Source organism: Oncorhynchus kisutch, linkage group LG15, assembly GCF_002021735.2.
Source record: "Oncorhynchus kisutch isolate 150728-3 linkage group LG15, Okis_V2, whole genome shotgun sequence".
Classification (NCBI taxonomy): domain Eukaryota; kingdom Metazoa; phylum Chordata; class Actinopteri; order Salmoniformes; family Salmonidae; genus Oncorhynchus; species Oncorhynchus kisutch.
Window position 1 is genome coordinate 54,590,015 of NC_034188.2, and position 24,977 is coordinate 54,614,991.

The window sequence follows — 24,977 nt, forward strand, 5'->3', positions numbered from 1 at the left end:
TTACAGGGGCCCTCGTCTCAACAGCCAGTGTGTATAAAGAAAGCCCCATCAAGTCTGCAACTTCCCTTTGAGGTGCTGGTCTAAGTTTGTTTGAACACGTTAAGTCTTGAAATCATTAACAACGGTCTCGTCGTTGGAGGTGAAATGTTGTAGTAGAAGAGCTTCCCCATCAGTGAGCTGAAGTCTGCCTCTTCCAAACAGTCATTTTCACCATTTTCCTCCAGATGTATTACCAGTGCTCATTTTAAGTTGATATTTCAAGTGTTGATTTAACCCAGTGTTAATAGTAGTAACCTTCAAGAATATAAGGATATATATTTGCTGGTCTTTTCTTGATTGTTTGTTCTTTATGCGAAAGTGAGCGAGTTCATCTCATTCATATGAATGCACCTGGTGTGTTTATTTTGTCATTTGACAGTTGGTTGTGTGTCAATCACAAGACTGACTGTTCATTTAAAGCGGAGTGGAATAATCTTTCAGACAGGGCACATGAATGTGCAGAATGACACACAGTCAAAGTGTGATTTTGCATCTGCGTCAATCAATACCACCGGCCGCTGGAGCTGCCCAGCGGTGACATCGGCCATGTACAGGTCACATATGCCACGTTCCATTTCCTGCAATACAGAGACACAGCCCATTGTACGTGGTCTGTAAATTGTGATTCGATATAGATTTGTCCACAGCTGCTGTTTTGCACATGGTATTTTGTAACAGGATTATACATTTTAAACGGATTTAGATTCTCACATTTCATCCATGAACGAGTCGGTCTAACTATTGTTTCTGCTGGGTCGGCGCCTGCTGGCGAGGGCTCCTCTCAGCCCATCCGCTGCGGTGGGGGAGCCACGTTACATTATGCCATTTGATTTGGATTTACCTTGAGAGAAAGCAGTCCATCTCTGTCCTTATCAAACTTCTCAAAGAGTCTCCTGTAGGGGTTGCTTCTTCGCTTACACACTCGACAGAACCTGTAGAGATAGCACTGTGGAGAGAGGCCTGGCTGGGACACAGAAAGACAAGAGAATGACCTCAAAAATCTTGTCACTTCCACCAAATGAATGAATGACAGATCTCACATTCTGAATTGATCTGGGGCACTTCCATCTAACCCACTCTCCAGCTGTCTGAAGTTCATTGGCAGGTCAAATCGACATATCGTCTTGGATGGACACACCCTTGCCTTCATTGGTTGGTGTTTACCTCTCTGTTATTGGATGAATGTGAGTCAGTATTGTTAAAGACAGTGTCAACTCTTCAGTGAGTATTCAATATATAATAAGGCAGTCTTACAGCATTCTCCAGCTCATACAACTGTGTGCGTATGCTGTCCAGACTCTCCTCTCCCGCCTCACTGGTCACAGGGTGATGCAAGAGCAACTTCTTTAGCACCCCCTGGAGGACAAGATGTGTACATACAGAGGCTGCTTCCACTGAAACTCAGGTTAAACTGTGTTAGATATTTGAGAGAAGAGATCAAAGCTGATCCATTGACTGTGCGTATATTACGTTGTCAGAAATAGAAAACACGTAAGACATTTGTGAAAATATGACACTTGTGGAAATATTTTGAAATTATGATGATCCCAAGCTAGGAATAGGTCTGACCTTTACCTGAGGGTAAAATATTGATGGACTGACAGACAGAATCCTTTCCTTTTCCTCACACTCTGTTTTTCTCTTCATTTCCACACTCCCCCTTCCACCGGAGATCTGTACATCAGACCTAGGACGGCTGTAGATGATAGTTGACATGTAAAATAGGAGATGGATTTTTATCACCAATCATGTTGTACACAGAGTTTATCAAAGCATTATGACGTCACTTCTTAAATCTGTGTAGATGAGGGGAAGGAGACCGGTTAAAGAAAGATGTTTAAGCCTTGAGACAATTGAGACATGGATTATGTGTGTGCCATTCAGAGGGTGAATGGGCAAGACAAAATATTTAAGTGCAGCAAGAATGGTCCACCACCCAAAGGACATCCAACCAACTTGACACAACTGTGGGAAGCATTGGAGTCAACATGGGCTGGCATGGGCTTTCGACACCTTGTAGAGTCCATGCCGGAAAAATTGAGGCTGTTCTGAGAGTAAAACGGGGTGCAACTCAATATAATGAAGGTGTTCCTAATGTTTTGTACACTCAGTCTATGTATCTGATGTCTACGGTCAATACGTGAGTGATTCACTCTAATGTCCTATGGAGCAAACAGAAAAGACCATGTGAATGGAGCCTGATTAAGAGGTACTTCACTCACCTTTTTGCACTTCTTCTCTTCAATATGCCTTCCATGATGCAGAGGAACACTCAAAGACCGGGCTCTTCAGTGCTGGTAACATTTATGCATTGGGTCAAAAGGGAACACTGTTCTTTCATAGAGTCATTACCTGGTATACTGCGGAACTAAAATATGCCTTTTCAAAAAGTTTATTTCATTAAAAAAAGAAGATTTTCTCAGCATTCATACTTCAGTCCTTCTCATTAGAAACACTGTTTTTTCTTCTGTGTGTAATGTGTTGCTTACCTAGTGTGTATGGAGACTAGTCACCTAGCTACTAACTGCTTGGCTTAGGCCTATAGTTGCTTGTAGTCTTCTTGAACTATACATTGGTGGGTTCTGGTCTCAACTGGTGGGGTGTGATTTCCTTCTTCTAACTTCAGTGGAGGCTTCAGATGTGTGTGCACAATAGATTTACCATGACACCATCATTAATTCCAACATTAATTGGGGTGGCAGGGTAGCCTAGCGGTTAGAGCGTTGGACTAGTAACCGGAAGGTTGCAAGTTCAAACCCCCGAGCTGACAAGGTACTAACTAATCTGTCGTTCTGCCCCTGAACAGGCAGTTCTGCCCCTGAACAGGCAGTTAACCCTAGGCCTTATTGAAAATAAGAATTTGTTCTTGCCTAGTTAAATAAATGTAAACAAAAAAAAAAGACTCATCGTGTGCCTAAAGCTGTGTTTTTATCTGAAACCACAAGAGGACAGCAATTGCTAGAGCTAGATAAAAAAAAAAGATTAGCTCAAATCGGCTCAAAGTTTTTAGGACAAATATAACCTACTGTAGGGGATTTTTTTTTAAAAAGAGTTCCAAAATACTGTGTAATTTAATTAAAATTCATATTTTATTCATCTTTTGGACAAGTACAATCAGGACATTTCTGGGGAAATAAGAGTGAAGTCTGCGCTGTAGTGTGAGGACAGTTCTTTGGGCTGGTGTTTGAGTGGTAGCCTATTCGGCGTCCCGTGCTTTCCTGTGGAAACGGCGCTGCTGAATCCTGCGTTGTCGGAGGTTGATAACTGCTTTTGAGCAGACTGAAGGGACAAACGGCATGGACATATTAGGGATTTCCTTTTTTTAGGGTTAAAAGTAGACATGGCTATTTCCAGTCAACACTGTGATATAGCACTAGCCTATCCCAGTTTGTTAACTTCAGTACACAGTATGTTCTTGAACCTCTGCCCTACCACTCCCTGCCCTTTCTCGTCGCCATGGCCATGTGCCCTTTACTCAGAGATTGTCCCATAACTCTCTCTCTCTCTCACACAAACAGGATGCAATTCCCTCTCTACTTCCTTACAGACGTCTCTGTCAGTGACAAGTTGTGTCCGCGCCTAGTTCAGGAACACTGGCCCCTTGTGTAGTTCTCCCACTGCGCCTGGCTCACCTTGACACACACTACCGTAACACCAGCTGCAGGTTCTGACACACACACACAAACACACCTCATATCACCCTTCCAGTGTGAGCGGATAGGACATGAAAGACAGTTTAGACCAGCATAGATAGAGAGAGAGAGAGATGGGCCTCCTTCACCTTGTGTGTTAAGGGATGGACAGCATTGAGAAAAAGAAAGAAAGAGAAAGTGTGTTTATAAACCTTCGGCCAGAGGACCTTGAACCTGTCTTCTGTTAATTAATAACCATCTTCTGGATTGTTTAATTGGAAACATAATATCTGATCAGTTATCAGCATAAACAACAAACTATACCCTTGAAAAACATCTCCCAAAAGTACACTATTAACGATCACCCTTTAAACAAACTACAGCGTATGAAGGCTTTAGAGGGCATTCATGGTTGCCTTCTGTAACAGTTCTTGTTCTTCCCAGTATGTTTCAGGGACGTCTGTGTGTGTTCTCTCTCTCTCTCTCCTCGTCCACAACAGTCTGCTAGGCTGAGCCCGGCCTGAGGACTTGCTGCGTCAACGCCACTGTTTCCTGTTGATGCCCAGCAATCAGGAATACCTTGAGCGCGGGTCAAAGGATGTGTGTCACTGTCACTTCCCCTCTCAGCAGCCCCCCAGACACTATAGGAAGGCACACACCAATGGCCCACGACCACCACATGTACAAATAGCCGTGCTTTCACACACATAGCTGCATGTTCACAAGGCCGTACACAAGGCTGAAATGAACACACACATCTAGGGAACACTGTGATTGAGGATAAGAAGGAACAGTAACGTTCCAGAAGAGACTGCCCACTAGAGCGCAAACACGTTCTCCAAAACACTACTCAACACAACCACAATCAGTTTCTATACTTATTCTCAGTCGCCCTCACCACAAATTGCACCACTGACTGACCATATTGATGACCCAAAACATACAGTAATATAGAGCCATTATTCTTTCCCCAATCATACACCCAAAACCATGCTGTAACTTCAGACTCAGCAAAACACAATCTATCGTTGATGTTCCATCCATATCAGTGTTGATAATTAATATTTTGTGGTGGCATGGCTGAGTTCCCAAGATGTCAGTGGTCCAGGGAGGGCAGCTTTTAAAGGGTGTGATTCTGAGAGGATGCTGGTCGAGGGAACAAACAGGAACCTTGGGAGGGGTCACAAGGCACTGAGGGCAGTCAGTGTCACAGCAAAGATCAACGGGGTCATCAATCTGTGTGTGTGTTTTTACACCATTCTGTCACCGCAGACAGTGATATGGTCACAATGTCGCTGCTTCCAGCCCCTCTCTGATACCCCCTGGCCTACTCTCCTCTGCCTGTCTTCATTAATTAGTGCACCCCTTGGGGAGAGGAAACCGAAGACACTAGAAACACAAGAGGCACAAGTCCCTTATTTATTTCTGGAGAGGTGGGGGAGGCATGTGGTGTGTACGCGTGCCTCCCAGTTGTATATCCAGGGGAAATGTGGGGAAGCAGAGTGGGTTCCTCCGGTGTTTAATGTTGAGAACGTCCGAGACAGGATGCATGGGTCCAGGAGGAAACCCTGATACCCGGGCTAACCCAGAGTGCACTGCGCCACAGCGATCTGATGTGCATGGACATCAATTATACTGCTGGGCCGGCTGTGGAAAGAGAGCCTGACACTAACTATCTACACATATCCTTTGCCTGCTCCGGGAAAATTCGCACTAGAACACTCTGAACAGACGCAGGAAACATCCTTGTGCTTTGACTGTCTTGGCCTCGTTAGATAACTGAGAAAAGAAGCACACATGTAAATGACTATGTGCTGCCAGTAAAATATCTGTTTTTCTACTTTAGTTTTTCTTTCCTTCTTTCTATTGACAGTGTAACAGAAAGTGCCCCGTTCCTCTCACAGACGTTAAGGGGCGGAATTTGTACAAACGTGAGAGGGGTGAAGTCATTGCCACGCCGTCAGAAGGACCGAGTAAGTGGGCGGAGGACAGAGAGAGACAGAGAGAAAGGGATTGAGAAAGAGAGAAGGAAAGAGAGAGAGAGCGACCATGATGGAGCTGAGGATCCAGTTGATCCCTACAGGTGAGATCATCCTGTCCCCTGGGAAGAATGGAGAGAGCTACTGCCACAGCTGCACCAAGGTGAGTCCATCCATTCAACCTGCTCACTCCTCATACACTTGAAATAACTAGCTATCCTTGAGTAGGATTTTCCTAGCCTGGTCCTAAGATCTGTTTGTGCTGTCTTGTTAACTTTGCTAACCTTGGCGAGACAGCACGAACATGTCTGGGACCAGGCTAGGATCTGCCTGTGTGGAAGTAGAGCTGATGTATCATTTTAGAGGCTCACTGTGCACGGGGAAAAAGTTGTTTACCTTGGCCGCTCACACTGTTTTTTCGCTTGACCACCGGAGGTTGGTGGCACCTTTATTGGGGAGGACAGGCCCGTGCTAATGGCTGGAGCGAAATAGGTGGAATGGTATCAAATAAATCCAACACATGGTTTGATGCCATTCCATTCGCTCCGTTCCAGCCATTATTATGAGCCGTCCTCCCCTCAGCAGCCTCCAAGCGGCTCGACAATGTACGGTAAATTTGTTTGTGCCAAATAGTTGGCTTGACAGAGTGCAATCAATATCATCCTCATTCGATTTTTCCACTCAGTGCTAGGCCATTGATGTTGATTATACATACTGGTTCAGCAGAGCGCCAAGCGGAAAAAAGTTACATGTGGCTTATAATGTGCTGGCTACTTTCAGTGTGTGAAGAGGTGTGAAAAGTTCATCCAATGTAAATGCAGATTCAGAAAAGTATACAAGACAAAAATGAACAGTGGAGAGGCACTGTCTTCATTTCAAGATAGAGGGCGTAATTTGAGTAAACTAATTATAAACCATAAGACAATCCAAACCAACTGAATGGTTGATTGCCACTTCAATAATGATATTAACATAACGTATGATCAATTTAAAGAAGGGTTACATGTTTCTCTATGGAATGGGGACAGCATTATTCTCTACCAAAACATTTTTTTTTCCCATCTCTGTTGCACAAGTTCTGTGGTGAATGTGAGAGTGGGTGGGACTGGTTCTCCAGTTCACACAACCTAAGGAATGCAGGGTGTGGGGCTTTAAAACAGACAGCATAATGGTGAAATAACAGGCTCTGTCATAGAAAGCAGTGCAGCTTAATGGAATGTTGAACACAAAACAAATTTGACCAACTTGGATCTTAAGAAAGATTTGTATTCAATAATGTACAACCAGTGAGACGCTGTTAACATTATACGTTTAGTTTGAGCCTTATGTTAATTCAGCGAGCAGGAATGGCTAAACGACGGGAACGGTACATGGAATGTAGGTGAGGAAAAGATGGAGACATTCCGGAACAGCACATGCATTTCCCATACATCCCAACATCCCGCCACGGTCACATTCACATCACCCTCGCGTGCCTCTGATTTTGGGGGTGTGTGTGATTGAACATGTGGACTTGTGAACTGAAGGCGCGTGTAGTGTGCGAGTTAATAAGTAGGCATAGGCACTATTTTCTAATTCCTTATCGAGAAAGGAACAATGCCATCTTCCAGTTTCACACAGATTCTGTGGCGAGAGACAGAGACACTCCCTGGAGTACAGTCTGTCTTACCGTTGAAAGGGCCTTGTCAACAGGATACAACCTTTCCTCCCAGCATAGTTAAAGCAGAGTGAGGAGAGATAGCACAGTTGGGTGGTGTGTTTTTTAAGAGAGAGTGTGCATGTGTGTGTGTCAGAGAGAGTGTGGGTGGTGGTGGTGGGGTGTATGTGTGTGTGAGAGAGAGAGAGAGACATATTTCCCTCAGATTACACAGACCCATGAAGATTTTGAAAACAAATCCAATTTTGATAAACTCCCGTATCTATTGGGTGAAATACCACAGTGTGTCATCACAGCAGCAGGATTTGTGACCTTTTCCCACAAGAAAAGGGCAACCAGTGAAGAACAAACAACATTGTAAATACAACCTATATTTATGTTTACATATTTTCCTTTTTGTACTTTAACTATTTGCACATCGTTACAACACTGTATATAGACACAATGACATTTTAAATGTCTTTATTATTTTGGAACCTTTTGTGAGTGAAATGTTTACTGTTCATTTTTTATTGTTTATCTATTTCACTTGCTTTGGCAATGTAAACATATGTTTCCCATGCCAAGAAAGCCCTCAAATTGAAATTGAATTGAAAAATTGAGAGAGAGAGCGGGGAGGTGGGCTATAGAAATGAATCGATCACTATGGCAGCGGTGCTATTGCAGTCCATTATCACATACAGGCAGCCAATTGAACTGCAACGGTCACCTTGACATGGGATGAGGGCGTGTAATATGCACCAATAGAAATGCTGACAATAATAAGGCCATGCTGACAGTGGACTTTTGGTACAGTGTACATGCCTCAGACCTAGTCTACTATGACAGTAGATTGTGTATAATAGACTTGAATAACATTGACATTTATAGCAATAGCAAATAGATGAGTTCTCTGCAATAGATCTGATGAAAAACGCGCATGTGGCCATACCCTTTTCAAGAACCATGCAACGCATTGCAGTACGCGGACTAGTGTAGTGACAGGTCTCTTGACAGTAGAGGGTAGGAGAACACTCCTACGAAGTCAGCGAAGGGAAAGTGAGTTGAATGCCGTCGGCGGTTTTTCTTTTCTCGTTCAGGTTAATTTTCAACTGCATATTCTCACCAGTACAACAATATTTACAGACACTCAACCCTTGTTGTTCGTAGGGTAGGAGCTATAGGCATACAATCCTAAAGGTACACATTGAATAGGCTAATCAAAGCAAGGAAGTGTGCTCTCACAGTGCAAAATGAGGTTCACACGTGGCAAACGTTGCATATGCTAGTCCCCATGTAGCCTATTAAGTGTTACACCCGTTGAAAACAGTTTTAAAAGAAAGTTGTGACAACATGAGGTAAAACAAACGATATCCCACCTTAAATCTGTGGGATGGGTTTTGAGAACTTCCTGGTATCAATGATACGTTCATAACCAAGTGTGAAGGTGGTATTTACATATACGCCTGGTAAAAATCCACTTGAACTACCCTCCAACTCATAATTACAAGTGGGACTCTTCTATTGTCGCAGTCAAGTGCTAGTCGGAACTAGGAAACTCCGAAATGTCTGACTAGCTAACTAGTTGAACGCGGCACGTGTATAACTATGACCGGAACAATTTCCGAGTTCCAACTAGCATGTGAATGCTTTTTATAAATATATGCAGCAATCTATTCATATGGTATTTCAATGCTATAATTTGTTCACAAACGTTTTTTTTTATTAACAACTAATATAACACAATATACCAAATAACACAGACAAACTTTAAACACATTTATACAAAAATACAAAGGCTTCATGGGCATTTGGGATTCGCGTTGCTTTTACAAGCATGATAGCTGTTTTTTTAGTTTATGGTTAATACACATTGTTGTTCATTAGCCAATCGGCGTTTCTCTACGAGTTCAAAGCAGTTGAAGTCATCCAACATTATTTACGACTACACAATTGGTAATTACCACCTTCCCAATTGGTTATGAATGCAGCATAAGCGCTGTTGCGTGTTTGAAAGAGGGAGGGGAAATTACTGACATTTGTTCCACGACTCACCGTGGGACTGAAATACTGAGTGTCTCAGAATAATGTAATCATGTTTTTTTAATAGCTTAAAATTACTGTTGTATAATTTAAGTATATTTGCTAAACATCATTATTCTTTAAAAAAAAGTTCCTTTAATTAAAATAGATGAATAGTGGTGGATATTCTAGGCGACAAAGGCTGTGGACAGAGTTAGCCTATTGTATTTGAGAGAAGAAACCTTCCCTGTAGAATTACAGCCCCGCAGATTGGAGTTGCTTGTGAGATCAGTAACGAGGAACCGCTAACAGGTCTGGTCAACATCGAGACAGTTGAATCTGGGCTTTTCACTATTGCGCTGGTCTAACGAGAGAGTCTGTTTGTAGCCTACTGGTGACGAGACATCAGGGCGAAGAAGTCTACTGTGTCGCTTTGACATCGACTCATTGAAGGTAGGTAAGTTATATATTCAGGTACCTTGTTTCTCCCCCGTTTCCGAAACAGGCTGTTAACAAAGTTATTTTGTAGCGGGAGGAAGTTTGCGTGCGTCATATTTGTGACAATGTAGCAAGTCGGCGACGAGTCGCACGCTGGGTTGAAGTCAAGTGCTCGTGCCGTCCGTGCAAACAAGTCTGTGAAAACAATCACTAACCTTTTAGAGTTTGTCTGATTAACCAAGGTGAATGAATTGAACTGAAGACACCTGTTGTAGCCTAACATTTAAATAGTGGTTTAAAACGGTGTTTTAACAGATAGGCCTCCTCCCACACCACCAGGTAGCTTAGTCCAGTTAGGTTGTTAGCCTATTTAGTGACACTTATCTGGTGGCAACTACTACCATACATGTTTTAATTCGTCAATGTATGGGATCCTGAGGCTATAAGGAGCGGCTGTCAGTCAGGGAAGCAATGATATGTATGATGTAACAACTTGACCACCTGAACAGCTGCCAATCCATGTCCTGACCTGACTTGTGTGAGCTAGCTGTGTGTGTGTGTCTTCTTGGGTGACCTGGGGTTATGTCAAGCAGACTGAGTGTCCAACCCCAACTGGGTATAGGGTTGAGATTTGTCATGGCTCTCCACTCGCATCTTATGGCTGTATGTGTAGATACAGTAATAAAATAGTGTTTTTATTTATCAATTGTTGAATTAGGCAAGCACTAAAACCAATCGATGGGGTTGTCAATACGGTTTCCCACAACAAAACTTATTGGATATTTTTTTTTGTCTGCTGTTTACCTGTAACCAAGACTTTCCATTCGACTAGCTTGGAGGGATGCTATGATCCCCCTCCAAAACAATAAGTCATCGCAACAAGGATTCCAGTTTTAGCCCACGGCAGAATAATTTGGGGATTGAGCTTTTTCCCGGCTGTCTGCAGTCTACAGACAGTTAGGCATCTTCCAGCTCTGTCTCACAAAGCTTAAGAGTGGCATTCACAGAGCCAAATATAACCCACTGCTTGACCCCACCAAGTTGTTTGCATAATATCCTTTTTGCATGTATCGCTTTGCCATTGGGCAATTCTGTTTGTTATTTAAAGCCCTCCCCATCTTTGTCATCTGCTGTTACTTGTGACCAGCGTGTGTGTGTGTGAACAGAATGGTGGTGACATGGGCTGCTCTGCAGACCTTGTCTTGTTGTGGCCCTCTTGTTATAGAGCCAGCTGTCAATGCTGCATAGCCTTACCCCAGGAGACTTAATAGGATACACCTGCCTCGGCCTCTACCATCTCTGACAGGAAACTCTCAGGGCTTACTACTCAAACTTGGCCAACATGGCTGCCTGACTGATTGCTCTAAACCAGGTATTCCCAAACTACCCCTCAGGGGTACGCCAAATAGAAATGTGATTCACATTTTTAAAAATACATACAGTTGAAGTTGGAAGTTTACATACATTTAAACTCAGTTTTTCATAATTCCTGACATTTAATCATAGTAAAAGGATTAGGATAACCACTTTATTTGAATGTGAAATGTCAGAATAATAGAGTGATTTCTTTCTTTCATCACATTCCCAGTGGGTCAGAAGTTTACATACACTCAGTTAGTATTTGGTAGCATTGCCTTTAAATTGTTTAACTTGGGTCAAATGTTTCAGGTAGCCTTTCACAAGCTTCCCACAATAAGTTGGGTGAATTCCGGCCCATTCCTCCTGACAGAGCTGGTGTAACTGAGTCAGGTGTGTAGGCCTCCTTCCTTGCACACACTTTTTCAGTTCTGCCCACAAATTTTCTATAGGATTTGAGGTCAGGGCTTTTCGATGGCCACTCGAATACCTTGACTTTGTTGTCCTTAAGCCATTTTTCCACAACTTTGGAAGTATGCTTGGGGTCATTGTCCATTTGGAAGACCCATTTGCGACCAAGCATTAACTTCCTGACTGATGTCTTGAGATGTTGCTTCAATATATCCACATAATTTGCCTACCTCAAGATGCCATCTATTTTGTGAAGTGCACCAGTCCCTCCTGCAGCAAAGCACCCGCACATGATGCTGCCACCCTCGTGCTTCACGGGTGGAATGGTGTTCTTCGGCTTGCAAGCATCCTCTTTTTCCTCCAAACATAACGATGGTCATTATGGCCACACAGTTCTATTTTAGTTTCATCAGACCAGAGGACATTTCTCCAAAAAGTACAATCTTTGTCCCCATGTGCAGTTTCAAACAGTAGTCTGGCTTTTTTATGATGGTTTTGGAGCAGTGGCTTCTTCCTTGCTGAGTGTCCTTTCAAGTATTGTCGATTTAGGACTCGTTTTATTGTGGATATAGATACGTTTGTACCTGTTTCCTCCAGCATCTTCACAAGGTCCTTTGCTGTTGTTCTGGGATTGTTTTTTACTTTTCGCACCAAAGTACGTTCATCTCTAGGAGACAGAACATGTCTCCTTCCTGAGCGGTATCACGGCTGTGTGGCCCCATGGTGTTTATACTTGCGTACTATTGTTTGTACAGATGAATGTGGTACCTTCGGGCATTTGGAAATTGCTCCCAAGGATGAACAAGACTTGTGGAGGTCTCACTTTTTTTTGTTGGATTGTTGGAAAAGTTACTTGTGTCATGCGCAAAGTAGATGTCCTAACCGACTTGCCAAAACTATGGTTTGTTAACAAGAAATTTGTGGAGTGGTTGAAAAACGAGTTTTAATGACTCCAACCTAAGTGTATGTAAACTTCCAACTTCAAATATGTTTGTGTGTGTGTATACATGCATATGTGTGTACACTACCGTTCAAAAGTTTGGTGTTATTTAGAAATATCCTTGTTTTCGAAAGAAGCACAGTTTTTGTCCATTAAAATAACATAAAATTGATCAGAAATACAGTGTAGACATTGTTAATGTTGTAAATGACCATTTTTAGCTCGAAACTGATTATAAAAATTTAAAAAACATCTATATTCATCCCGATTCCGGGATGCTGGCCACCTAGGCAGAGTTGCAAAGAAAAAGCCAAATCTCAGACTGGCCAATAAAAGTTTAGGATGGGCAAAATAACAGACACTGGACAGAGGAACTCTGCCTAGGATCCTCTGTTTGGACCACCACCCAGGACAATGGATCGGATTCCAGTAGGCGACCCAAAACAAAGGCGCCGCAGAAGGGGCAGACAGGGCGGTCTTCAGGTCAGGCTCCGTAGACTGGTACATCGCTCACTGCTCCCGAGTATATTACTCACCAATGTCCAGTCTCTTGACAACAAGGTAGATGAAATTTGAGCAAGGGTTGCCTTCCAGAGAGACATCAGAGATTGTAACATTCTCTGTTTCACAGAAACATGGCTCACTCGGGATGCGTTATCAGAGTCTGTACAGCCACCCGGTTTCTTCACACATGGCGCCGACAGAAACAAACATCTCTCTGGTAAGAAGAAGGGCGGGGGTGTACGCCTTATGATAAACGACTCGTGGTGTGATCATAACAACATACAAGTCCTTTTGTTCACCTGACCTAGAATTCCTTACAATCAAAAGCCGACCACATTATCTACAGAGAGAATTCACTTAGATTATAATCACAGCTCTGTATATCACCCCCAAGCAGACACCTCAACCTCCCTGAAATAACTTCATTGGACTCTATGTAAAATGGAAACCATATATCCTGAGGCTGCATTTATTGTAGCTGGGGATTATAACCAAGCTAATCTGAAATCAAGACTCCCTAAATTTTATCAGCATATCGAATGCACGACCCTGGCTGGCTGTGTTCTGGTTCACTGCTACTCTAACTCCCGCGATGCATACAAAGCCCTCCTTCGTCCTCCTTTCAGCAAATCTGAACACGACTCCATTTTGTTGCTCCCAGCCTATAGACAGAAACTAAAACGGGAAATGCTCAGGTCTGTTCAACACTGGTCCAACCAATCGGATTCCAAGCTTCAAGATTGCTTCGATCACGTGGACTGGGATATGTTCCGGATAGCCTCAGACAACAACATTGATGTATACACTGATTTGGTGAGCGAGTTTATTAGTGCATTGTGCATTGTGCATTGTGACGTTGTACCCACGGTGACTATTAAAATCTTTCCCAACCATAAACTGTGGATTGATGGCAGCATTTGCACAAAACTGAAAGCTCGAACCACTGCTTTTTAATCATGGCAAGGCGGCCGGAAACATGACCGAATACAAACAGTTGTATTTCCTCCGCAAGACAATCAAACAAGCTAAGCGACAGTATAGAGACCATGTAGAGTCACAATTCAACGGCTTAGACACGAGGTATGTGGCAGGGTCTACAGTCAATCACGGATTACAAAAAGAAAACCAGCCCCGTCACGGACACTGACGTCTTGCTCCCAGACAAACTAAACAACTTCTTTGCCTGCTTTGAGGACAATACAGTGCCACTGATACAGCCCGCTACCAAATCCTGCGGGCTCTCCTTCACCAAGGCCAACGTCAGTAAAACATTTTAAACGTGTTAACCCTCGCAAGGCTGCTGGCCCAGACGGCATCCCTAGCCGCGTCCTCAGAGCATATGCAGACCAGCTGGCTGGTGTGTTTGCGGACATATTCAATCAATCCCTATCCCAGTCTGTGGTTCCCACATGCTTCAATAGGGCCACCATTGTTCCTGTTCCCAAGAAAGCTAAGGTAACTAAGCTAAATGACTATCGCCCCATAGCACTCACTTGCGTCATCATGAAGGGCTTTGAGAGACTAGTCAAGGATCATATCACCTCCACCCTACCTGACACCCTAGACCCACTCCAATTTGCTTACCGCGATGCAATCGCGATCACACTGCACATTGACCTAACCCATCTGGACAAGAGGAATACCTATGGAAGAATGCTGTTCAGCATTTAACACCATTGTACCCTCCAAACTCGTCATTTAGCTCCAGATTCTAGGTCTCGACCCCACCCTGTGCAACTGGGTCCTGGACTTTCTGACGGGCCTACCCCAGGTGGTGAGGGTAGGAAAAATCTCCACCCCGCTGATCCTCAACCCTTTATATAATGGTTACATACCCTACATTACAGAATATACATATGAGATGAGTACTTTATACCATCTGCTGGATTTAGCCTATGCCGAACGGCCATTGCTCATCCATATAGTTATATGTACATATTCTTATTCATTCCTTTATACTTGTGTGTGTATAAGGTAGTTGTTGTGAAATTGTTAGATATTACAGCACAGTCAGAACTAGAAGCACAAGCATTTCGCTACACTCGCATTAACATCTGCCAACCATGTGTATGTGACCAATAAGAATTGATTTAGAAGGCCAGCATCCTGGAGTCGCCTCGTCAATGTTGAAGTTGAGACTGGTGTTTTGCGTACTATTTAATGAAGCTGCAAGGTGAATTGTGAGGCATCTGTTTCTCAAACTAGACAGTCTAATGTACTTGTCCTCTTGCTCAGTTGTGCACCGGGGCCTCCCACTCCTCTTTCTATTCTGGTTAGAGCCAATTTGCGCTGTTCTGTGACGGGAGTAGTACACAGCGTTGTACGAGATCTTCAGTTTCTTGGCAATTTCTCACATGGACTAGCCTTCATTTCTCAGAACTAAAAAATAGACTGACGAGTTTCAGAAGAAAGGTATTTGTTTCTGGCCATTTTGAGCCTGTAATTGAACCCACAAATGCTGATGCTTCAGATACTCAACTGGTCTAAAGAAGGCCAGTTGTATTGCTTCTTCAATCAGAACAACAGTTTTCAGCTGTGCTAACATAATTGCAAAAGGGTTTTCTAATGATCAATTAGCCTTTTTTTAAATGGTGAACTCGGATTCGCTAACACAACGTGCCATTTGAACACAGAAGTGATGGTTGCTTATAATTGGCCTCTGTACGCCTATGTAGATATTCCATAGAAAATCAGCCGTTTCCAGCTTCAATAGTAATTTACAATATTAACAATGTCTACACTGTATTTCTGATCATTTTGATGTTATTTTAATGGACAAAAAATTGACAAAAAATTGTTTTTCTTTTGAAAAACAAGGACATTTCTAAGTGACCCAAAAAATTTGAACGGTTGAGTGGTATGTTTTTAAAATATATTTTTTAATCTTCACATTTCAAACAGTCCATTTATATTTTCCAGCGTGGTTATACATTTGGGCAAGTTTTTTTTTCTTTCTTTCTTGCCTGAGCAGCCTCGTTTCACAACCAAAAATAAAATGAAACCATCTAATGTTCAGAGAAATAACAACACAATGTCAAATACAGGTAGCCTGGTCAAATAATGAACACCCAATCACATGAACGGTTACTCTCTGCGGGAATTCCGCTAACGGTCCGTATGTAGCCAAACGTAGCTGCTGCTCATGTTGGTATCTGACCATGTACCGCTTTTACAACATACAGAAGAAGTGCGCTGCTAATCAAGGGGCAAAGTATTGACATGTTTTTTTTAAAATTGAGAGACGAGCTTAAAGTTTTCTTTACTGACCATCATTTTCACTTGTCTGACTGCTTGCATGATGAGTTTCTCACACTGGCCTATCTGGGTGATGTTTTTTCTCGCCTGAATGACCTGAATGTAGGATTACAGGGACTCTCTGCAACTATATTCAATGTGCGGGACAAAATTGAGGCTATGATTAAGAAGTTTGGCTCTTCTCTGTCTGCATTAACAGGACAACACACAGGTCTTTCCATCATTGTATGAATTTTTCTTTGTGTGTGTGTGAAAATGAACTCAAGCTTACGGACAATGTCAAATGTGATATAGCGAAGCACCTGAGTGAGTTGAGTGTGCAATTACGCAGGTACTTTCCCGAAGCGGATGGCACAAACTCGATTTGTTATCCCTTTCATGCCTTGCCTCCAGTCCACTTAACGATATCTGAACAAGAGAGTTTCATCAAAATTGCAAGAAGTGGTTCTGTGAAAATATAATTGAATCAGAAGCCACTGCCAGATTTCTGGATAGGGCTTCGCTCAGATTATCCTGCCTTGGCAAATCACACTGTTAAGACACTGATGCCCTTTGCAACCACGTATCTATGTGAGAGTGGATTCTCGGCCCTCACTAGCATGAAAACTAAATTCAGACACAGACTGTGTGAAATTATTTAAGACTGAGACTCTCTCCAATACAAGCCCACATTGCAGAGTTGTGTGCATCCTTTCAAGCACACCCTACTCATTAACCTGTGGTGAGTTATTCACAATTTTCGATGAACAAATAAGTTTTGGGTAGTACCTTCCTGTTTCGGTCAGTTTTCTTCCGTTTCGTGCCTAGTGACCTTGACTAGTCGAGGTAGGATGTCTCAGAATTCAAGACCTTCACAGTTGCCTGAAAAGTTAGACAAGGTTAAGGTAGGCCAGTAGGTTAAGGTAGGTTAAGGTAGGCCAGTAGGTTAAGGTAGGCCAGTAGGTTAAGGTAGGCCAGTAGGTTAAGGTAGGCCAGTAGGTTATCTGACTGCTGTCACTCGTCCGTGTTTCCCTGTTTAAGCCCAGGCACTGTGCTGACTGTGTATGTTTTAGATGTCAATCCCTGTTTTGCCTCACACACACACACACACACACACTGTGACTCACACTGATTAACCTGATGGTGTGAGATATTTGGTTAATCCTCTGTCTCATTCCCCATGGCCTTCACCGTCAGGACAGACAGACAGGGGTAGAGTGAAGGGCTGTGGGAAAGGAAAAGGGGGTGGGGTTTAGAGATCCTCTTTCCATCACTAATCCTTCACTTTGGTTTTTCTGCTCCATTTAAAGTGAACACAGGAATTGGTATCTGACTTAAGCCTATAGCATTCATGATTTGAATTGTGGTATTATTGTGATTATTGGTGTTTAAAGCCTTTTATGAATGAACATTTTGTTCATGGTTAACTTTGACCTCGCTGACTGAAGTACAAATTTAAAAGCATTTTAGTGATGGTTTGTGCGTGCATCCTTGTATCACGATAACCACCACGCCTTCTCTAACAAGTTGGCAACACTTGGATGCAATGCCTTCTACTGGAGACTCCCGTAGTTTGTGCTGCTTTCAGTAACACTTTACATAAAGCCTGCACGAACAGGGCTTTATAACCTGCTATAAGCATGTATGAGACTTCATAACGGCTTTTCATTAACTTGTCTCGTTGTATTCCAGAACTCCTCCTCCACTCCGATGAACGAGGTATGTGCTCACACAAAAATGGCCCCTTTCTGTGGTAGATAACCTGTAGTATTATGGACCGATCTCTGTCGACCTGCACCTCCCTTTTTTTTCTAGGGCTGTGACGATACCAGATTCACATTTTTTGTTGTTGTTGTCCGTGGCAAGAAATGGAAACACGATGCAGGCAACTCCTTTGTTTATTATTTTTTTCTTACCACGATACCACAAACCAGTATCGCGGTACTGGTATCATCCTGGCCATACCTCCTTTACCCATTGAATGTGACTTTACCACACCCATACCCTGAGACTGTCTGTCTGTAAATGGCCCATTCGCTCGCTCTCTGCTGGCACACCCACCTGTTGTGACCCACTGTGTGTGTTGGTTCCCACACACTCTTTGTACCAGCTAGAGCCCTACTTTTTCACCTTCCTGTTGTGTGTATTGTGGTTCTCCCTGAGAAGTTAACCTGGCATGGATATAGCCTGGTTCCAGATTGTTTGTGTTGTCATGTCACGTTTGGCAAGACCGCACAAATGGATCTGGGACCAGGTTAGCATTAAAATTTGTACACAGTGACTGTGTGTGTGTATATATATACAGTCACTGTGTACAAATTTGAATGCTAACCTGGTCCCAGATCCATTTGTGCGGTGTGTATATATATATATATATATATATATATATATAAACTTAGTTCCTTTCAGTGGTTGTCAGTGCTGGGACCTTGGCCAGCAGCACTGTGCCTGCCCCCCCTTCCTGATTGGCCAGCCTGCCAGCTCTGCATGTTAACCTTTACCCAGGTCTACTCCATGACTGCCTGGGCCATAAGCTGACAGCAATCCCAACCAGGTGTGTCCTTGTGTTGTCCCAACCCTGTACTGTCAATGACTCAACGTGGTAGAGGAAGGGTAGGAAGGGAGAGTATGTGTCAAAGGGGAAAAAACTATTCGGGGAGGATGGATCAGAACAGGGCTGCGTTCAGCAGGACACAACATTGTGGAATGTTGCAGATAGCGGTCACAAATAAAGCTGCCCCGATTCTATCTGCTACATGTCAGAGAGGCATGGTTGCAGCCTGGCCGCGGCATTGAGCGATCCACCAGTGTAGCATGTTTGTTCTGTCTCATATTTCAATCTGAACACCAGCCACCCATCCACCGGTGGCAGTGTAGAGGGAGGTAGTAGTAAAAAATAGTAGGAAGTGTCTCTATCAGTTAATTCGTTGCTGAATGTCAATGCAATTACAGTAGAGCCTCTGGATTGGCAAACCCATTAGCCAATCAATTCACAATGAGTTAACCACTGATTGGCTCCATTTTAAATGTAGGGCTCTGAATTAGACAAGGACATCGCATAGTTCCTCTGTCAGCAACACAGACCTCCTTTAAAAAAAAAAAAATCTTCTCAAACATGTAATTATACTTGACGTATTGTCTGTTCAAACGAGACTTTCCAAAACCTCCATTCCAGTGTAATATCACACACTCTCAAATAGTTTTTGCTTTTCATTCAGCTGCAACCGATGTGTGGGAGCAGGGCATGATAAGAGCTTGGCCCGTATGGGAGGAGAAGTCGGAGCGAGTGAAGGAATGTAAACACTGCCCGAGGAGATGGGCTTGATAAGAGGTGGAGTTGACACCTGGCGTCGTTGAGAAGAATCCCTCACCCCAATGACCTATGTGTCTGTCTCTGTCCGTACGGAACTCCCATGCAAACACACGAGTCTCAGCTCACTCTATGGGACACGTACGTTCATACCGCACCCAAGTCTATGTCCAACTATGTGCTTGGATGGATAGCCTGCTGTTCCTTTCAGTGCGATTCACCCGCACGCTGCTGCCGATAGGACTGCAACTCTCAATAAGCTCCTGTCAGCAGTCATTTGATCCTCTAATAACGCTGTCCCAACTGGTCCCTTGGGAGAGCTGTGAGCTAAGCCCTGTGTGTTCAGGTCCTCTGTGTGTGTGTGTGTGGTGGGGGGGGGGGGCATCCAGTAATTAGGGGGATGTGATGCGTAGAATGAGAGGGTGGGGGAGGGCGCTCGTCTGTCTGTGTGCCATTGTGTTTTAATGATTACAGTGCTGTCTGGTCATTCGAGGGTAGTAATAATACCCAATGACCTGCCACAGACACGGGTGTGTGTGGAGAAATAACTGTGTGTGTGTCATTGCCTCAGCTGTTGTCTGTGTATTTTCCATCTAACCCCTGACTCTGCCCTGGGGGTGGTTAGGAACAAGATTCCTGAGATGTTGCAACGTGAAGTGTGTTTGTCCCCAGACTGTTCAGATCTTCCGATGGGAAAGAGGTCTATGCTTACAATGTGCTCTGTTAGGCCCAGTGCCAAACCTCAAGTTTCATCATTCCTAGACTGCTGAATTTATTGCAACGTCAAACCCCGCACAAACTCCCATCGTATGGTGGCTTTAATTATTATTCTCACTCCTGTACAGTCTTTATCTAGTGTCGGCCAATGGGTGAACGTGTGTGTGGTGTCTGTCGTTGCTTTGAACAATATGGCCGCTCTCGTATCGAACCATATTCACAAAGCAGCTCTGAGCAGGAGTGTTGCTCTACAATCAGTTTTTCCTTTCAAATCGTAATGAATGAGCGGGGACCTGATCCGAGGTCGGCACTCTTACACTGAGACACTGGATGAGTACGGGCCCTGCTCTGTTAGGCTCCTGTCCCCTTGTCCATAAACTGCTGTCCTATATGTTCCTATGAGCAGCTGAGCACCCCAAAAGATAATCGGATGCATGTCTGGCACTGTGTCTGCTGTTGGGAGTCAATGCGGTATGTTGTAACAATGTTTCGGTTAGAGCAGTGAGGAGAAATGGCAGATATATGGGATGGGAGATCTGGCTCCATCATTTGATACGCTGTCGGACAGATGGAGAGGACTAGAGGGAATTGGATAGAGGATGTTTGGCAGCAGTATGCGAAATCCATTATTTAGTCCTTTTGTGTCGGGCAGCAGTGCAGTTGTTATTGATGTGGAATCGGCCCTCCAGAAACCATACTGAGAACTGGAAAGGCCGCGTTCGACATTCTGGCAACTCGTGCAAGTGCTTCTGGTTCAGTCGGTTTACACTGGGTCTGTGATGGTAAGCAAAGGATTTAACGTCAACCAAATGAAGTGACTCCGTCCCGCCGGCCGACAGCACGCTACCTTTCACCAGAGCTGCCGGAGGAAGGGAGGAAAGTTTGTGTGGCCAGTATTGGTCTTCTATCTCAATAGAGGAGAGGATAAGGGCTGGAGAGTATATGACTTCAGTGGGAAGCCTCTGTAGACTGTACTCTATACCCCGCAGCCTGCTGCCTGCAGCGGGAGCTGCCCATATAAGGCTGTGTGGGTATAAATAAGCCTGAGAGGGCCCCTCTAGCCTGGGGGAGGAGACCAGAGAGGGAGGAGGGATGACAGGCCCAGCTGCCCTATTTGTACTGTACAAGTAGGAGTTCCTGCTGGATGGAGCCAGTCAGTGGTGTGCACGGCAGTCTCCCAGATATTGAGACGGGGACGAAGGAGAGGGAAGAAGGGGTGTTGGGGGTGACGGGGTGGGAATGAGAGAAATGTTTGGAGTTCCTCCTACTGCAAGTCTCCACTCGCCCCTGTTGACTCCAAAGGCTTGTTCTTTATCTCTCTGCCTCTGTGTCTGAGAAAGTGTGTATTCCCTTTGTTGGGGGAATTGCCCTTACAGCCCTGTCCCTCACACGTCTTCACTCTGGACCAGTTGCCCTGAGGGCCGGGGTCAGGCTCATCTCAACTGAGATGATGGAATCACTTGTCCCTAAAGATCAGTTTAGTAGTTGAGCCTCTAATGATAAATAGTAAGAAAAAGCTGATCCCAGACTAGGGTGTAGCCTTATTGTGAGCTAGACGACTGCCCCATTCACCTCGTCCACACAGAGGAATCTCCACTGATTGATCTAGACTCTGCTTGCATACATATGAGTGTGTGTGTGTGTGTGTGTGTGTGTGTGTGTGTGTGTCTTCCTCCTCCTCATTCCTGCTGGGGTAAGGAGGAGGGCTAGCCAGGGCTGGCTGGCTGGGATAACGTCTTTATGGAACACTGGAGACCCTTTAGGAAATGCCTGCGCAGCCCAAAGTGCTGGCTCAGGCAGAAAAGAGGAGTATGTGGCAGCGTGCGTCTCTGGGCGAGAAGGAGAGGCAGCCAGATGTGTTTGTGTGTGTGAAAGGGGGAGAAAGCACTCCATTTTGGCCTGTTTGCTTCCATTACCCTTGCAAAAAAACAGCTGTAATATTGCTTTGTCTAACTCTCCTTGGTGACCAGATAAATGTTGACACTGTTGGCGACAGTACAATCCTCTGTAGATAGACACCTAGGGGCTGTAAATGGCCAAGAGATTGTAAATGACCCAATGTGGTTATACTTGCTGATGCCACCCGGTCTGCAGTACATGATGCCAAGAGCAAAGATGGACAAGGATGCTCTATTCTTTCCTGCAGATGAGCAGCATCACACCACTGTACAAATAATCATGTTTGTCTGTTCTGTTGCACAATGGGTCCTGCCTTGTGATCTCATTGTCCTGCCTTGTGGCTCATTGTAATGGGAGGAATGGACTCTATGGAATGGAGTCAAATGCTGTTTCTATGTGTTAGATGTGATTGGCACCATTCCAATGTTTCCATTCCAGCCATTGCAATGAGCCCGTCCTCCTATAGCTCCTCTCACCAGCCCCCTCTGGTCTCCCTGTTCTAGTGTGTGTGTGTGTGTGTGTGTGTGTGTGTGACCTGCAGTAATGTACGTCTTTGTGTTGTTAATGTAATATTATAACTTTAACATAAAAACAATTGTTTTTTTTATTTCACTTGGTCCCCACACCCCCTCAATGGTCATGGGGCTTCCTCTGTGGCCATTACCCCCCCCCCCCCCCCCACCCTCTACAGTCTTTACTCTGCCTCCACCCCAATGGACATTTATTTATTCATCACTTCCACAGTTATGTATATAGTGCTATTTCGATTTTATTTTTTATTACCATTTTCATTATTTTATTTCACCTAGTCTTGTTGGATTTTCACTTCACCCTCCAATCACACCTGCAACCCTGTACGTGTGGCTGTTACACCCTCTGAATCCTACAAGTTCTATATTCTAGAGGAATGTAATGGAGTTCACTCACTCGCATGTGTTATGGGGACAGATGCTCTGTAATATAGTCCCTCGGCCCTGTCAGGCCTAATAGCCTGTTCACTGTGGAAACAGCTGTGTATGGAAAAGTAGACGGCGACAGCACACTCACAAGCCGGTGCTGCCACAATGATTCACAAAACCCAGAGAGGAAGAGGGGCACAGCAAGGGAGTCCGATGGAACGGGAAGCAGCCCTGTGTCAATATAACACAGTCACCAAAGAGACGGCGTTATGACGGCGTGATGTTACAGCAGAGTATGAGCTCATTAGCATCCTCTTTGACCACACTCTGAGACTGAGTCTCTCTCTCTCTCTCTCTCTCTCTCTCTCTCTCCTCTCTCTTTTTGACTGGCTCTTTCCTGCCCACATGGCTTACATTCTTCTGACCTGACATCATAGGGGTCTTTCATCTTCTCCTCCTTCGTCCCCCTTTCCCTCCCAGTCAAGCCTCCTCACATTGGCTTCTTTCACAAACTGAAGGTTACCGTCCCTCTATAATCTATATGATAATATATCTATAATATAGACCTCCCTGTACCTTTCCCTGTTCTTTCAACTGATAGACAGACAAGCTAAAGTTGTCACACACTCGCACGCCTATGAGACGAGACGGAGACGGAGGGTAAGGGCTAGTGAATGGAAGGCTGACAGTCAGACGGTCTGGTTACTGTCATCGTGGGGGAAGATGGCTGCAGAGACTGAGAGAAGAGCGAGATAATAAGAATGGGATAAGATAGGGAGATGACACGACTTGAGGGCGTAAATATTTGTTTAGTGTTACAATTCTTCATATGTGACTAATTAGAATGTTTAATTTAAGAGGCCCGTCATCCTGTTTATCATTCCGAGGCTACAGAAGACACTGGTCGCGTTCCAGGTAGCCCTGTACAATGCAGTCACCTGCCAGATGTCATATCAGATCTTCATTTGTGGTTCATGCAGCTCGTCTGCTTTTAGTCGGTCTGGAACGTGGCCACTGTCTGCAGCTACTCGTGCCGGTCTCCTGGGGCTAAGAATTTGTGGGGTTGAAATAGTAGTGTTCTGTGAAAGTAATGGATGGTGGACAGTAGCAGTGCGTTGGCACCGGGCCCAGCTGAATAGAACATGGTGGGTGGATGAAGCAAGCAAGGACGTGTGCCTGTGTGTTTCTCACAGAGCTGCAATTTCTCTCCCGATGACTCACTCTGTAAACTAAGCTGCTCCAGCTCAGCGGAGGGGTGGGGTCATGTTTACTGTATATACAGTACCAGACAACACCATCATATTGTCCTTCAACCATATGTTGATTTAAGCTGATGAGTCACCGGCAATAGTTAAGGGTTGTCATAGATTTGTGTCGCGCAATGAGCTATCTCCCGTACTAGCGATATGGGTTTGCCCCTACAACGGGGAGAGGCGATGGGAATTGTGGGTTTGTGTGTGTTCCTGTTGTAGCAGCAAAGAGTGCTACAGAGAGGGGGAGGAAGTAATTGTGGGTCTAGATGAGGGGAGAGAGAGGAAGTGACAAAGAAATAGGGGAGGGGAAGAAAATAAGTGTTCTGTTTTTTTCCCCCCTCAGCATTCTGTTTGGTGTGCTATCAGTGTTTCCCCCCCCCCCCCCCAGCATTCTGTTTGGTGTGCTATCAGTGTTTTTTTCCCCCCTCAATATTCTGTTTGGTGTGCTATCAGTGTTTTTTCCCCCTCAGCATTCTGTTTGGTGTGCTATCAGTGTTTTTTCCCCCCTCAGTATTCTGTTTGGTGTGCTATCAGTGTTTTTTCCCCCCTCAGCATTCTGTTTGGTGTGCTATCAGTGTTTTTTCCCCCTCAGCATTCTGTTTGGTGTGCTATCAGTGTTTTTCCCCCCTCAGCATTCTGTTTGGTGTGCTATCAGTGTTTTTCCCCCCTCAGCATTCTGTTTGGTGTGCTATCAGTGTTTTTCCCCCC

At 44.3% G+C, this 24,977-nt stretch overlaps 1 protein-coding gene across 7 annotated transcripts in view; it reads left to right on the top strand.

Annotated features, from left to right (window-relative positions):
• The first annotated feature begins 5,302 nt into the window (after positions 1-5,302).
• The window catches only part of LOC109905507 (unconventional myosin-Ic), a 68,252-nt gene continuing 48,577 nt past the window's right edge, over positions 5,303-24,977 (top strand). For 2 of the 7 annotated variants that reach the window (XM_031790543.1, XM_031790545.1), the window contains exon 1: positions 9,320-9,765. Coding sequence is in view for 3 of the 7 variants with exons in the window: in XM_031790546.1 (XP_031646406.1) it covers positions 5,721-5,813 (93 nt within the window). In the remaining 4 variants the exon portion in view is untranslated. Of the gene's footprint in view, positions 5,814-9,319; positions 9,766-24,977 lie in introns of those variants that run through there. The other 5 variants (XM_031790542.1, XM_031790544.1, XM_031790546.1 and 2 more) reach the window with 4 other exon arrangements.